The sequence below is a fragment of the Bombina bombina genome, chromosome 7 (assembly GCF_027579735.1).
Source record: "Bombina bombina isolate aBomBom1 chromosome 7, aBomBom1.pri, whole genome shotgun sequence".
Taxonomy (NCBI): domain Eukaryota; kingdom Metazoa; phylum Chordata; class Amphibia; order Anura; family Bombinatoridae; genus Bombina; species Bombina bombina.
The window spans coordinates 130,290,458-130,304,809 of NC_069505.1; the positions used below are offsets into that span (position 1 = coordinate 130,290,458).

General features: G+C 40.5%; 1 protein-coding gene across 4 annotated transcripts in view; it reads left to right on the top strand.

Annotated features, from left to right (window-relative positions):
* The window catches only part of DGKZ (diacylglycerol kinase zeta), an 821,282-nt gene extending 810,760 nt beyond the window's left edge, over positions 1–10,522 (top strand). For all 4 annotated transcript variants that reach the window (XM_053720300.1, XM_053720299.1, XM_053720298.1 and 1 more), the window contains one exon: positions 7,845–10,522. In XM_053720300.1, the coding sequence (XP_053576275.1) occupies positions 7,845–7,961 (117 nt within the window). In that variant the 3' untranslated portion in view covers positions 7,962–10,522. The remainder of the gene's footprint in view (positions 1–7,844) is intronic.
* Positions 10,523–14,352: the final 3,830 nt, after the last annotated feature.

A 14,352-nucleotide genomic window follows, 5' to 3' on the forward strand; every position in this document is an offset into this window, starting at 1 on the left:
TGTCCTAATCCTTCTTCGAAGGAACGACTTTTGCATAATCTGGACGTAGTCCGTGCCCTGAAATTCTATTTACAGGCAACTAAAGATTTTCGTCAAACTTCTTCCCTGTTTGTCGTTTACTCTGGACAGAGGAGAGGTCAAAAAGCTTCGGCAACCTCTCTCTCCTTTTGGCTTCGTAGCGTAATACGTTTAGCCTATGAGACCGCTGGACAGCAGCCCCCTGAAAGAATTACAGCTCATTCCACTAGAGCTGTGGCTTCCACCTGGGCCTTTAAGAATGAGGCCTCTGTTGAACAGATTTGCAAGGCGGCGACTTGGTCTTCGCTTCACACCTTTTCAAAATTTTACAAATTTGACACTTTTGCTTCTTCGGAGGCTGTTTTTGGGAGAAAGGTTCTACAGGCAGTGGTTCCTTCCGTTTATGTTCCTGCCTTGTCCCTCCCATCATCCGTGTACTTTAGCTTTGGTATTGGTATCCCATAAGTAATGATGACTCGTGGACTGAATACACTTAACAAGAGAAAACATAATTTATGCTTGATAAATTTATTTCTCTTGTAGTGTATTCAGTCCACGGCCCGCCCTGTCTTTTTAAGGCAGTTCTAAATTTTAATTAATACTCCAGTCACCACTGCACCCTATAGTTTCTCCTTTCTCGTCTAGTTTCGGTCGAATGACTGAATATGACATGTGAGGGGAGGAGCTATATAGCAGCTCTGCTTGGGTGATCCTCTTGCAACTTCCTGTTGGGAAGGGAATATATTCCCATAAGTAATGATGACCCGTGGACTGAATACACTACAAGAGAAATAAATTTATCAGGTAAGCATAAATTATGTTTTTCAGGTAGGTCCCAGCAGTGCATTGCTATTCAGGGCTGACTTTTACTATGTGTTTAACCCCTTTATTGGATATGAACTCATATCTATGTAATCAATAGTGCAATAATAATAACACGTTGTCAGCATTCTCGTTTAGCACTTTTATGTTCTTACAAATAAAACCTGTGTAAGTTTAAGACAGAATTCCTTATGCCTGGGGGTTTGATGAAAGGGAAGAGTGGTGGGTCTATTGATTGTTATCTTTAAATATATGTTTCTACAAGATGTTGTGACCTAGGGCATCCGAGAGTCCATATGTTTAAATCTTTATCATTCAGCTTAGTGTAACACGGACACACCTCTCCCTTCCAGTAGCTCTCACTCTCTCTGCCCCCACCTGAGATGTGACAGCTGCTGATACAGTGGTGATTGGTGGGAATGCCAGGGGTGTGAGGCAGATGAGGAGGGGGCCGCATGAGCAAGCGGAAGTGTTGTGAGAGAGGGACAGAAGCTAAAGAATTCTAGACAGCTGCAGGCAATAGACCCCCCTCCTAAACTGCCCCACTCTTCTGCAGCTGGAGGTTTTAATGTGCATTCTGTATACACTTGTACTGATAGCTCAGGGTCTTGGTTAAAGGGACACAGTCTAATTTAAACTTCAGTGATTCAGAAAGAGCACACCATTTTAAGAAGTTTTCAAATGTAATTCCATTATCACATTTTGCACTTATTATATGCACATTTTTTGACGCACCAGCTCCTACTGAGCATGTGCACAAGCTCACAGGGTATACATAAACTAGTCTGTGATTGGTTGATGTCTGTCACATGGTACAAGGGGGGGGGCTGGCAAAAATCTGCTGCTTTTGTGATATTCAGAGTAAGTTTTTATTGCATTGTCTTTTTATTATGCAATTGTTAATTATAATATTCTATTGTATATAAATGGGCAGTAAACCTACAAAATAATGTTATATAATTAGCGGGAGCGAGCTACATTCATTTTAATGGCGCATTTTAATGTAACCAGACAGCGTGCCCGCAATGCACTTAAGAAAAAAACAGACCTGCTCTTAATCAGTAGAGCCAGGAGCGGCGTTCCACAAAACTCAACTTCATAGTAAAAAGACTCAGGAACACTTTGTTGTATATACTTGGCGCTAAGATAATGTTATATAATTATTATTATTATCGGTTATTTGTAGAGCGCCAACTGATTCCGCAGAGCTTTGTGCAGAATTATATAACATTATTTTGTAGGTTTACTGCCCCTTTAATAGTGTAGCCTGCAAAACATAGCAGTCCAATAATTTTACTGAACTCTCTCCAACCATAAAATAATGGCATGTATATACCCTAGGTTTGTTAAGATATTTAAAGGGACATAAAACTCATAATTGAAATGCACATGAATGTATTCCCTTTTTGTAAAGAAATATCACTAGTAAAAGTGCTTCTACTAATAGTTACTTGTGTATAAGTAAAAGTACTTATTATAATAATCACTGTTTCAGTGGTAGCTTGTACTATCTACATATGCCCCATGCACCTGCATTTACTTACTGCACCTGGTCAGAGACCATATATTGTGACAGTGATGAGTTTACATCATTGTTAATCAATATATACCAGAGGCATCTCACTGAATGACAGCAGCTATTACTAAAACAGTATTTACTAGAAGCATTTTTGCTAATACATATTTATTGCAAAAAAATGCTGCTATTCAAAATGACATTCGTGTGTGTTTCAATTTTGGGTTTTATGTCCCTTTAAAGTGATTGTAAAGTTTAGTGAATAAGTAACTAAAATTAATCTTAAAAACAGGGGCACTTTCATTCATTAAACTTTTCAATGTCGCTTATTTTTTAAAATACTTACCTTTGAGTTCTGGTAAACATAACGCCGATCCTACTTTCATTCACATATCGATGACTATCCGGCTTCCTCTAATTGTTGTGTGCCTCATGAGCTGGATGCCAAAGGGAGCACACAATGATTGGAGGAAGCCGGGTTCATCATCGATCTGCTAATGAAAGCAGGAGCTTAGGGCGGAGGATCAGCGTTCTATTTACCATAACACAAAGGTAACTATTTTAAAAAATAAGCATCATTGTAAAGTTTAATGAATGAAAGGGCTCCTGTTTTTAAGATTACTTTTAGTTACTGGGCGCTTATTCATTAAACTTTACATTTACTTTAACCCCTTAACGACCAAGGACGTACGCCACACGTCCTCTAAAAAAATACACTTAATGACCGAGGACGTGTGGCGTACGTCCTTGGTCTGGAAAGCAGCTGGAAGCGATCCTGCTCGCTTCCAGCTGCTTTCCGGTTATTGCAGTGATGCCTCGATATGGAGGCATCCTGCAATAACCCCGCTTGGCCATCCGATGCAGAGAGAGCCACTCTGTGGCCCTCTCTGCACCGGACATCGTTGGCCGGTATCGTTGGTGGGTGGGAGCTTACGTGGGAGGCGGGTGGGCGGCCATCGATGTTGTGTATGGAGTGGAGGGGGGCGGGACCCACGGGGGCGCGCACGGGAGCGCGCGCGTGCACGGGGGTTGGAGGGCGGGTGCGTGCACGGGGCGGGAGCGGGTGGGAACCGCTACACTACAGAAAAACTTAGTAAAAAGTATTAAAAAAAAATGAAGTTTAAACTTGAAAAAATATAATCTCAGGGATCTGGAAGGGGTGGGGGGTTGGTCTTGGTGGGGGGGAAAGCTACACTACAGAAAATTGCTTTTTTTTTAATAAAATGGCACTTTTTTTGCAAAACTGGGTACTGGCAGACAGCTGCCAGTACCCAAGATGGCGCCCATTAAGGCAGAGGGGAAGGGTTAGAGAGCTGTTAGGTGGGGGATCAGTGAGGTTGGGGTCTAAGGGGGGATCATACACATCAGCATATGTAAATATGCTTTTTTTTTTTTTAAAAAAATGGCCAAATACCTTTTATTTTAGTACTGGCAGAGTTTCTGCCAGTACTTAAGATGGCGGGGACAATTGTGGGGTGGGGGAGGGAAGAGAGCTGTTTGGGAGGGATCAGGGGGTCTGATGTTTCAGGTGGGAGGCTGAGCTCTACACTAAAGATAAAATTAACCCTGCAAGCTCCCTACAAGCTACATAATTAACCCCTTCACTGCTAGCCATAATACACGTGTGATGCGCAGCGGCATTTAGAGGCCTTCTAATTACCAAAAAGCAATGCCAAAGCCATATATGTCTGCTATTTCTGAACAAAGGGGATCCCAGAGAAGCATTTACAACCATTTGTGCCATAATTGCACAAGCTGTTTGTAAATAATTTTAGTGAGAAACCTAAAATTGAGAAAAATTTAACTTTTTTTTTAATTTGATTGCATTTGGCGGTGAAATGGTGGCATAAAATATACTAAAATTGGCCTAGATCAATACTTGGGGTTGTCTACTAGACTACACTAAAGCTAAAACTATCCCAAAAAGCTCCCTACATGCTCCCTAATTAACCCCTTCACTGCTGGGCATAATACACGTGTGGTGCGCAGTGGCATTTAGCGGCCTTCTAATTACCAAAAAGCAACGCCAAAGTCATATATGTCTGCTATTTCTGAACAAAGGGGATCCCAGATAAGAATTTACAACAATTTATGCCATAATTGCACAAGCTGTTTGTAAATAATTTAAGTTAGAAACCAAAAGTTTGTGAAAAAATTTGTGAAAAGTGAACGATTTTTTGTATTTGATTGCATTTGGCGGTGAAATGGTGGCATGAAATATACCAAAATGGGCCTAGATCAATACTTTGGGTTGTCTACTAAAAAAAAATATATACATGTCAATGGATATTCAGAGATTCCTGAAAGATATCAGTGTTCTAATGTAACTAGCGCTAATTTTGAAAAGAAATGGTTTGGAAATAGCAAAGTGCTACTTGTATTTATGGCCCTATAGTTTACAAAAAAAGCAAAGAACATGTTAACATTGGGTATTTCTAAATTCAGGACAAAATTTAGAAACTATTTAGCATGTGTGTTTTTTTGTGGTTGTAGATGTGTAACAGATTTTGGGGGTCAAAGTTAGAAAAAGTGTGTTTTTTTCCATTTTTTCCTCATATTTTATAATTTTTTTTATAGTAAATTATAAGATATGATGAAAATAATGGTATCTTTAGAACGTCCATTTAATGGCGAGAAAAACGGTATATAATATGTGTGGGTACAGTAAATGAGTAAGAGGAAAATTACAGCTAAACACAAACACCTCAAAAATGTAAAAATAGCCTTGGTCCCAAACGGACAGAAAATGGAAAAGTGCTGTGGTCATTAAGGGGTTAAATATGTCATCATGCACAGATCAGACATAAGCTGTACAATCCAACAGTCTTTTCATCCCCAGGGCCGCTATCTTTTCTTTTTGTTAGAGTATCTAATGAAGCTGCTGTTCTTACCCTTTAGTCTTTTCTAGTCTCTTACATCCTGATAGTGTGGCTCAGACCTTCCTGGTTCCTGGACTTTCTAACAGTTCACCTTAATTCTCTGGGGTTGCCGTGTTCCTTGTTCAGAGAGGAATTGACAGCTATTTCAGCGCTGGACTGACCTTAATAGGTGGATCAGACTGTTATACTACAGGAATGTTCTACTCTGTTAAAATCATTACTGGGCTAATAAGAAGCTGCACCCAGGTGGTAAATCGCCATAGAACAAGCTAACACGTTATTGAGCCGGTTGTTTGTTCCTGAGAGAGCGCTTCTCTCTGTGTGTATTATGTCACCTTTTATTCTCACGGATCCTGTCACACTGCAGAGCTAATTCCCTCACACCCTAACATTTTCCTTTGGTTCTTAAAGGGATACTAAACCCATTTTTTTTTTCATGATTCAGATAGACCATGCAATTTTAAGCAACTTTCTAATTTACTCCTATTATCAATTGCTCTTCGTTCTCTTGGTATCTTTATTTGGAAAAACATGAATGTAAAGCTTACTAGCCAGCCCATCTTTGTTTCAGCTCCTGGGTAGCGCTTGCTGATTGGTGGCTAAATGCAGCCACCAATCAGCAAGCTCTCTCTAGGGTACTGAACCAAAAATGGGCCGGCTCAATTTTGGTTCAGAACCCTGCATAGCGCTTGCTGATTGGTGGCTACATTTAGCCACCAATCAGTAAGCGCAACCCAGGTGCTAAGCTTACATTTTTTTCTATTTTCAAATAAAGATAGCAAGAGAACGAATAAAATTTGATAATAGGAGTAAATTAGAAAGTTGCTTAAAATTGCATGCTCTATCTGAATCGTGAAAAAAATTGGGTGCATCAATCCCATAAGATCATGACACAGCAATTTATTATTTCATGGTCTACTTCGTTCCTGATACTTGTCCATGGAGTGGTACAGCAACAACTGAATATATAGGTGCTCGTGACAACAGGGGAACTGCCAAATCCCTAAAAAGTCCCTAAAAAATCCCTAAAAAGAGCAAATATCCACAGCACCAGTAAACTTAAAGTACTTTTATTAAAGACTTTAAAAATCCATCATGACTAAGGGGATCACCCCCGAAACGTTGCTGTGGATTTTTTAAGTCTTTAATAAAAGGGGATCATGTGGCAGCTATCAATGAATCACAGACTTATATATGTAGACATTGCAAACTCTTCACATGCTTAGTAGTTTCTGGTGCCTCAGAAAGTGTGTATATTAAAAGACTGTGCAATTTGATAATGGAACTATACTGGATTTTTTTTAAATTGTATGCTCTGTCTGGATCATGAAAGGTTCATTTTGACTTTAGTGTCCCTGAAGGGCAATGCATAATGCATTCAGTGTTTTATTTTTTTAATAATCATGTTCTTGTCATTAATAAACTAGAAGTTTCTTGTTATACTTGCAGAGGTCTGTCCCTCTGCATCAGTGAAGCAGAGGCAGGTGTCCTCGTTAGCCAATAAGGTGTAGTAGAAAGCACAATACCAATACTGCAGTATTTGTTTCAGTTAATGTTAAAGCAACTTTTACTTAAATGAATGTAAAGTTTCACAAATGAGTGCCCGGTTTTTAAAAATAATAATAAAAACAGGGGCACTTTCATTCATGAAAGTTTACATTTCAGCGGTTTTGTTAAAATACTTACCTTTTATTCAAGCAAGCCGGAGCAGCGATTCCGCCCGCCGCTCATCTCTTTCATACGTCAGCAATGGAAAATCTGGCTTCCTTCAATCACGGCGTGGCCTCAGGCAATGTTTGCTCTGTGATTGGAGGAAGACGGATTCGTCATTGCTGATGTATGAAGAGACGAGCGGGGGAATCGCTTCTCTGGCTTGCAAGAAGAAAAGGTAAGTATTTTAACAAAGCTGGTGAAATGTAAACATTTATGAATGACAGAGCCCCTGTTTTTAATAGTATTTTTAAGAAACTGGGCACTCATTCGTGAAAGTTTACCTTCACTTTAATAGTTTTTTAAGTAACAAATTATTTTAAATGTGTAAATGTCAAATATATTACATGAATAATAACTTTAAGGGTTTACTCAATGCCACAAATAAAAAAGATAAAGAGCAATACATCCCTTTATCACACCAAATTACATGTTACACACACACACAGATATATTACACCCACTAATATTCAGATAGAAAAACTATTTAAAATTTAAAAAAAAATACAGTTTGCTTATATTTTCATATTTACTTCATTCTTATGATGTTCTATATTAAAGGGAATCATCTGGGGGGTGTTCCATATATATATATAGCACCTCTCCTCAAAGACTACACTTCAGTAGGGACATATAAAATAAGATACACAGACCGGGCTTTCCACTATAGAACACCACCAATCAATACACAATATTCAAAGCATTCTCACAGTTATTCAAAAAAGAAATCAAATACATTAAGCAAAATGAACTTGATTAATCAAGAAAAAAAAATTATATAAATAAAACAAAATAGACATCTAAACCCACCACCCCCAGACATTCCCTTATAGACAGACAGAAATATAGATAGCAAAAATATTTCTATTACTTTTAAACAGCTGTCTTATTTATTTCAGGGTGATACCCCAAAAAACCGAGCAGAGAAGGCCAAAGACCCAGAATTGGCTGCATATCTGGAAAATAGGCAGCACTACCAAATGATCCAGAGAGAAGATCAGGAGACAGCGGTTTGACGAGACAGAGCAATAGAGGAGATAATCTGCACAACACAAAGAGACTTGCACCTCCCTACACAAAATCTTGGACTTCCCGATCTTCTAACTGAAGGACTGCACTTTTTTCCTTTCCAGCTTCAAAGCCTTATTACAAATAGCAATCCCATCTCTGAGAAAATACTTTATCCTCTATCTTAACTACTTAATCCTCCAATGGTCTCACTAGGGTAGAAAATAATATATTTGAAATAACCCCTACAACCCTACCTTGTTGACCTTCTCACTGTGCAATTCTCACATTTTGTCAGCTTTATTTTATGTTTGTTTTGTGTCTGTCTAATTTGCCTCCCGCATACATACACACCTCACCAAACCTGAAGCTGGGAACAGATACCGAATTTGCTTTTCAAGGTGCAGGATTCGTTATGTGCTTGTTCCTTTTACTCACAGATCCCTCAGGCCGTTAAGCCTCTGTGCTGTTACTGTACAGGGGTTGAGTTTACATTTTCTGAGTGATCACATTATCCAGTTTTTGTTTGTAATAGTTGCTGTTGAATTTGCAGTGCAAAAAAACATTTTCTATCAGTCTCATGAGGATTGTGATATGTAGATATCGATGTCTGTGTGTATATATACATATGCACCTTTAACTCTGCACTTACACTGCAGAGAAGTCTCTTGATTACAATGTTTGCATTTAACTCTCATGTTCCTGTCTACTACTATTATTTGGGATCTGTGAATTAGTTGCATTGATAGCCACGATCATTTCCTAATAGGAATTTGGAAAGGATGTTGAAAATCAACTAAGGATCTTTCCAGTCTTATTCCTGAAAAGTGTTTTTTTTTCCTGGCATTTAGATGATAAATTGGTGAATTTAGTATCGACAACACATTGGGTCATGTTGACCATCTTGGCAAGTTGATATTAATTATAACAATGGTCCATTTCAATCATCTTGTGCAATCAATTACTTGTGTTGCAGTTATTCCTATTTTTATATAAAGGTTTACAATTCTTATTACTGAGATAGTTTGCTACAGTTGTACTTGTGGATCTGTTTATTTTAACTTATTGCATATTTTTGTTAAATTTCTTTTGACTTTTTATATTCCTTTTACCTTCTTTTTTTTTATCTCTGAGCTTTCTCCGTTTATGGTCATCTAGAAACCTTGTTTTTATCGGCTTTTAAAGAAAACAAACCCTATTGCTCGACAATCTAGACTTTTATTCTTCTATTTTAACTGTAGAGGTTAATTGAACTCTGCCCTCATCATCATTTCAAGTAACACTGCAGAGTGATTTCTTGCCCCAGAGGGGTATGTAATGTGCTGGGCAGCTGTGTTTGCTGCTATTGTGAAAGCAATTTGTAAAGGTCAGCATGTGTCCTTAATATGTGCAGCAATGTAGCATAGTAAGCAATATGCCTGCAGTATGCAGAACTAAGTGCATTTACAAATGATTTACTATTTTGCAAGTGATTTGCATCTCTGACACACATTGCATTGATGTCGTGTTGCAGGTGCAGTCGCTTACTTGTGCGAGGCACTGGACAGCTATTTGTGGTTTTTTACGTAAAACCAATTCATCCATTGGATGCTACACAAGGATGCAGCTCAATTCTGTGCTATATTGTAGCTGTCTAAGGCATCCAAGTTAAAGGAGCATAAAACTCAAAATTCAAATGCACATAAATACATTTCAGTTTAAAAAAAAAAAGGATTTTGCAATACAATTATTGATTGTATGTTATTAATGTGCACAAAGCATATATGCATATGCCCCATGCACCTGTATTCACAGCCCTGCTCAGAGAGCATATATAGCATCACTTCCAATAAAATATGCCACTGCCCGCTCTCTAACCTGTACATTCATATGTGTTTCATTTTTAAGATTTATGTTCCTTTAGCAACTTACCTGGCAGGAGTAATTATTAATAAGGATTTTGCTTCTAGTGTTTCTGTGGCGTGCCACTACTGCTGGGTGCACAGAAAGAGAGACCTTAAAGTAGGTTTCATGTTAGGTAGAATGATTTGTGAAACAAATGTTTGAGGTTATCAGTAGTATCATGCTTTGGCACCTAGCACATTTCTAGCAGGTATGACTTCACTTGACCTTCTAGGTAGATTTCTAGCTCTACCTGCTGATTAGTAGAAGTTTTGCAATGTTCTGAACTCGACTGAGAGCTATAGTATTAATTTAGGTCCTCCAGCCCACTTGGTTGTCTGACTTAAGGAGACCTTAAAGTACACAGAGTGTTGCACACTGTTTTTATTGTGGTGTTTTCGGTTTCTCAGGGTGCTCGGGGGATATGGACTGTCTGCCCCCCATCCTTCCCTTGCTTTCCTCACAAATCCCTGCCTGTGCAATATTTGGTTTCTGTATCAGAACCCCTGAGTTGGACCTTTCTTTGTATTGTTGTTGTTTGATGTGATAGGTTCGCTCTTAAAATATGTACACACTGTGTCTGCCACCCATTGACTGTAGAGGTTAATGGTGGAGCTAAATTTACACTTCTAACACTTAAATATTGTTTTCTTGCCATTTAAATAAAAAATAATACATTTTACTTTTATCTGGCTTTTACTCTGTATTTACGTTTTGTTCATGCATATTCATGAGATTTCATTTTCAAATTGAAGGTTAAAAAACATAATTTATGCTTACCTGATAAATTCCTTTCTCCTGTAGTGTAGTCAGTCCACGGGTCATCATTACTTATGGGATATTAACTCCTCCCCAACAGGAAGTGCAAGAGGATCACCCAAGCAGAGCTGCTATATAGCTCCTCCCCTCTACGTCACACCCAGTCATTCGACCGAGAACCAAACGAGAAAGGAGAAACTATAGGGTGCAGTGGTGACTGGAGTATAATTTAAAAATTTAGACCTGCCTTAAAAAACAGGGCGGGCCGTGGACTGACTACACTACAGGAGAAAGGAATTTATCAGGTAAGCATAAATTATGTTTTCTCCTGTTAAGTGTAGTCAGTCCACGGGTCATCATTACTTATGGGATACCAATACTTAAGCTAAGTACACGGATGACGGGAGGGACAGGCAGGATCTCTATACGGAAGGAACCACTGCCTGAAGAACCTTTCTCCCAAAAACAGCCTCCGAAGAAGCAAAAGTGTCAAATTTGTAAAATTTGGAAAAAGTATGAAGAGAAGACCAAGTTGCAGCCTTGCAAATCTGTTCAACAGAGGCCTCGTTCTTAAAGGCCCAAGTGGAAGCCACAGCTCTAGTAGAATGAGCTGTAATCCTTTCAGGAGGTTGCTGTCCAGCAGTCTCATAGGCTAAGCGTATTATGCTACGAAGCCAAAAGGATAGAGAGGTAGCAGATGCTTTTTGACCTCTCCTCTGTCCAGAATAAACGACAAACAGGGAAGAAGTTTGTCGAAAATCTTTAGTTGCCTGTAAATAAAATTTCAGGGCACGGACTACATCTAGATTGTGCAGAAGTCGTTCCTTCTTTGAAGAAGGGTTAGGACACAATGATGGAACAACAATCTCTTGATTGATATTCTTGTTAGTGACTACCTTAGGTAAGAACCCAGGTTTAGTACGCAGAACTACCTTATCTGAATGAAAAATCAGATACGGAGAATCACAATGTAAGGCTGATAATTCAGAGACTCTACGAGCCGAGGAAATAGCCATTAAAAACAGAACTTTCCAAGATAACAGCTTGATATCAATGGAGTGAAGGGGTTCAAACGGAACACCCTGTAAAACGTTAAGAACTAAGTTTAAGCTCCACGGCGGAGCAACAGTTTTAAACACAGGCTTAATCCTGGCCAAAGCCTGACAAAAAGCCTGAACGTCTGGAACTTCTGACAGACGCTTGTGTAAAAGGATGGACAGAGCTGAGATCTGTCCCTTTAACGAACTAGCAGATAAACCCTTTTCTAAACCTTCTTGTAGAAAAGACAATATCCTAGGAATCCTAACCTTACTCCATGAGTAACCCTTGGATTCGCACCAGTGTAAGTATTTACGCCATATCTTATGGTAAATTTTCCTGGTAACAGGTTTCCTAGCCTGTATTAAGGTATAAATTACTGGCTCCGAAAATCCACGCTTTGATAAAATTAAGCGTTCAATTTCCATGCAGTCAGCTTCAGAGAAATTAGATTTTGATGTTTGAAAGGACCCTGAATTAGAAGGTCCTGTCTCAGAGGCAGAGACCAAGGTGGACAGGATGACATGTCCACTAGATCTGCATACCAGGTCCTGCGTGGCCACGCAGGCGCTATTAGAATCACTGATGCTTTCTCCTGTTTGATCCTGGCAATCAAACGAGGAAGCATCGGGAAGGGTGGAAACACATAAGCCATCCTGAAGGTCCAAGGTGCTGTCAAGGCATCTATCAGGACCGCTCCCGGGTCCCTGGACCTGGACCCGTAACGAGGAAGCTTGGCGTTCCGGCGAGACGCCATGAGATCCATATCTGGTTTGCCCCAACGTCGAAGTATTTGGGCAAAGACCTCCGGATGAAGTTCCCACTCCCCCAGATGAAAAGTCTGGCGACTTAGGAAATCCGCCTCCCAGTTGTCCACTCCTGGGATGTGGATCGCTGACAGGTGGCAAGAGTGAGACTCTGCCCAGCGAATTATCTTTGATACTTCCATCATCGCTAAGGAACTTCTTGTCCCTCCCTGATGGTTGATGTAAGCCACAGTCGTGATGTTGTCCGACTGAAACCTGATAAACCTCAGAGTTGCTAACTGAGGCCAAGCCAGAAGGGCATTGAGAACTGCTCTCAATTCCAGAATGTTTATTGGAAGGAGACTCTCCTCTTGAGTCCATGATCCCTGAGCCTTCAGGGAATTCCAGACAGCGCCCCAACCTAGTAGGCTGGCGTCTGTAGTTACAATTGTCCAGTCTGGCCTGCTGAAGGGCATCACCCTGGACAGATGTGGCCGAGAAAGCCACCATAGAAGAGAATCTCTGGTCTCCTGATCCAGATTCAGCGTAGGGGACAAATCTGAGTAATCCCCATTCCACTGACTTAGCATGCACAATTGCAGCGGTCTGAGGTGCAGGCGTGCAAAAGGAACTATGTCCATTGCCGCTACCATTAGGCCGATTACCTCCATGCATTGAGCCACTGACGGGTGTTGAATGGAATGAAGGGCACGGCAAGCATTTAGAAGCTTTGTTAACCTGTCCTCTGTAAGGTAAATTTTCATTTCTACAGAATCTATAAGAGTCCCCAAGAAGGGAACTCTTGTGAGTGGTAAGAGAGAACTCTTCTCCTCGTTTACTTTCCACCCATGCGACCTTAGAAATGCCAGTACTAACTCTGTATGAGACTTGGCAGTTTGAAAGCTTGATGCTTGTATCAGAATGTCGTCTAGGTACGGAGCTACCGAAATTCCTCGCGGTCTTAGTACCGCCAGAAGAGAGCCCAGAACCTTTGTAAAGATTCTTGGAGCCGTAGCCAACCCGAAGGGAAGAGCTACAAACTGGTAATGCTTGTCTAGGAAGGCAAACCTTAGATACCGGTAATGTTCTCTGTGAATCGGTATGTGAAGGTAAGCATCCTTTAAATCCACTGTGGTCATGTACTGACCTCTTTGGATCATGGGTAAGATTGTCCGAATAGTTTCCATCTTGAATGATGGAACTCTTAGGAATTTGTTTAGGATCTTTAAATCCAATATTGGTCTGAAGGTTCCCTCTTTTTTGGGAACCACAAACAGATTTGAGTAAAACCCTTGTCCGTGTTCCGACCGCGGAACTGGATGGATCACTCCCATTAGTAAAAGGTCTTGTACACAGCGTAGAAACGCCTCTTTCTTTATCTGGTTTGTTGACAACCTTGAAAGGTGAAATCTCCCTTGTGGAGGAGAAGCTTTGAAGTCCAGAAGATATCCCTGAGATATGATCTCCAACGCCCAGGGATCCTGGACATCTCTTGCCCAAGCCTGGGCGAAGAGAGAGAGTCTGCCCCCCACTAGATCCGTTACCGGATCGGGGGCCCTCACTTCATGCTGTCTTAGGGGCAGCAGCAGGCTTTCTGGCCTGCTTGCCCTTGTTCCAGGCCTGGTTAGGTTTCCAGCCTTGTCTGTAGCGAGCAACAGCTCCTTCCTGTTTTGGAGCAGAGGAAGTTGAAGCTGCTCCTGCCTTGAAGTTACGAAAGGCACGAAAATTAGACTGTCTAGCCCTGGGTTTGGCTCTGTCTTGAGGCAGGGCATGGCCTTTACCTCCCGTAATATCAGCGATAATTTCTTTCAAACCGGGCCCGAATAAAGTCTGCCCCTTGAAAGGTATGTTAAGTAGTTTCGATTTAGAAGTTACATCAGCTGACCAGGATTTTAGCCACAGCGCTCTGCGTGCCTGAATGGCGAATCCGGAATTCTTAGCCGTAAGTTTAGTTAAATGTACTACGGCATCAGAA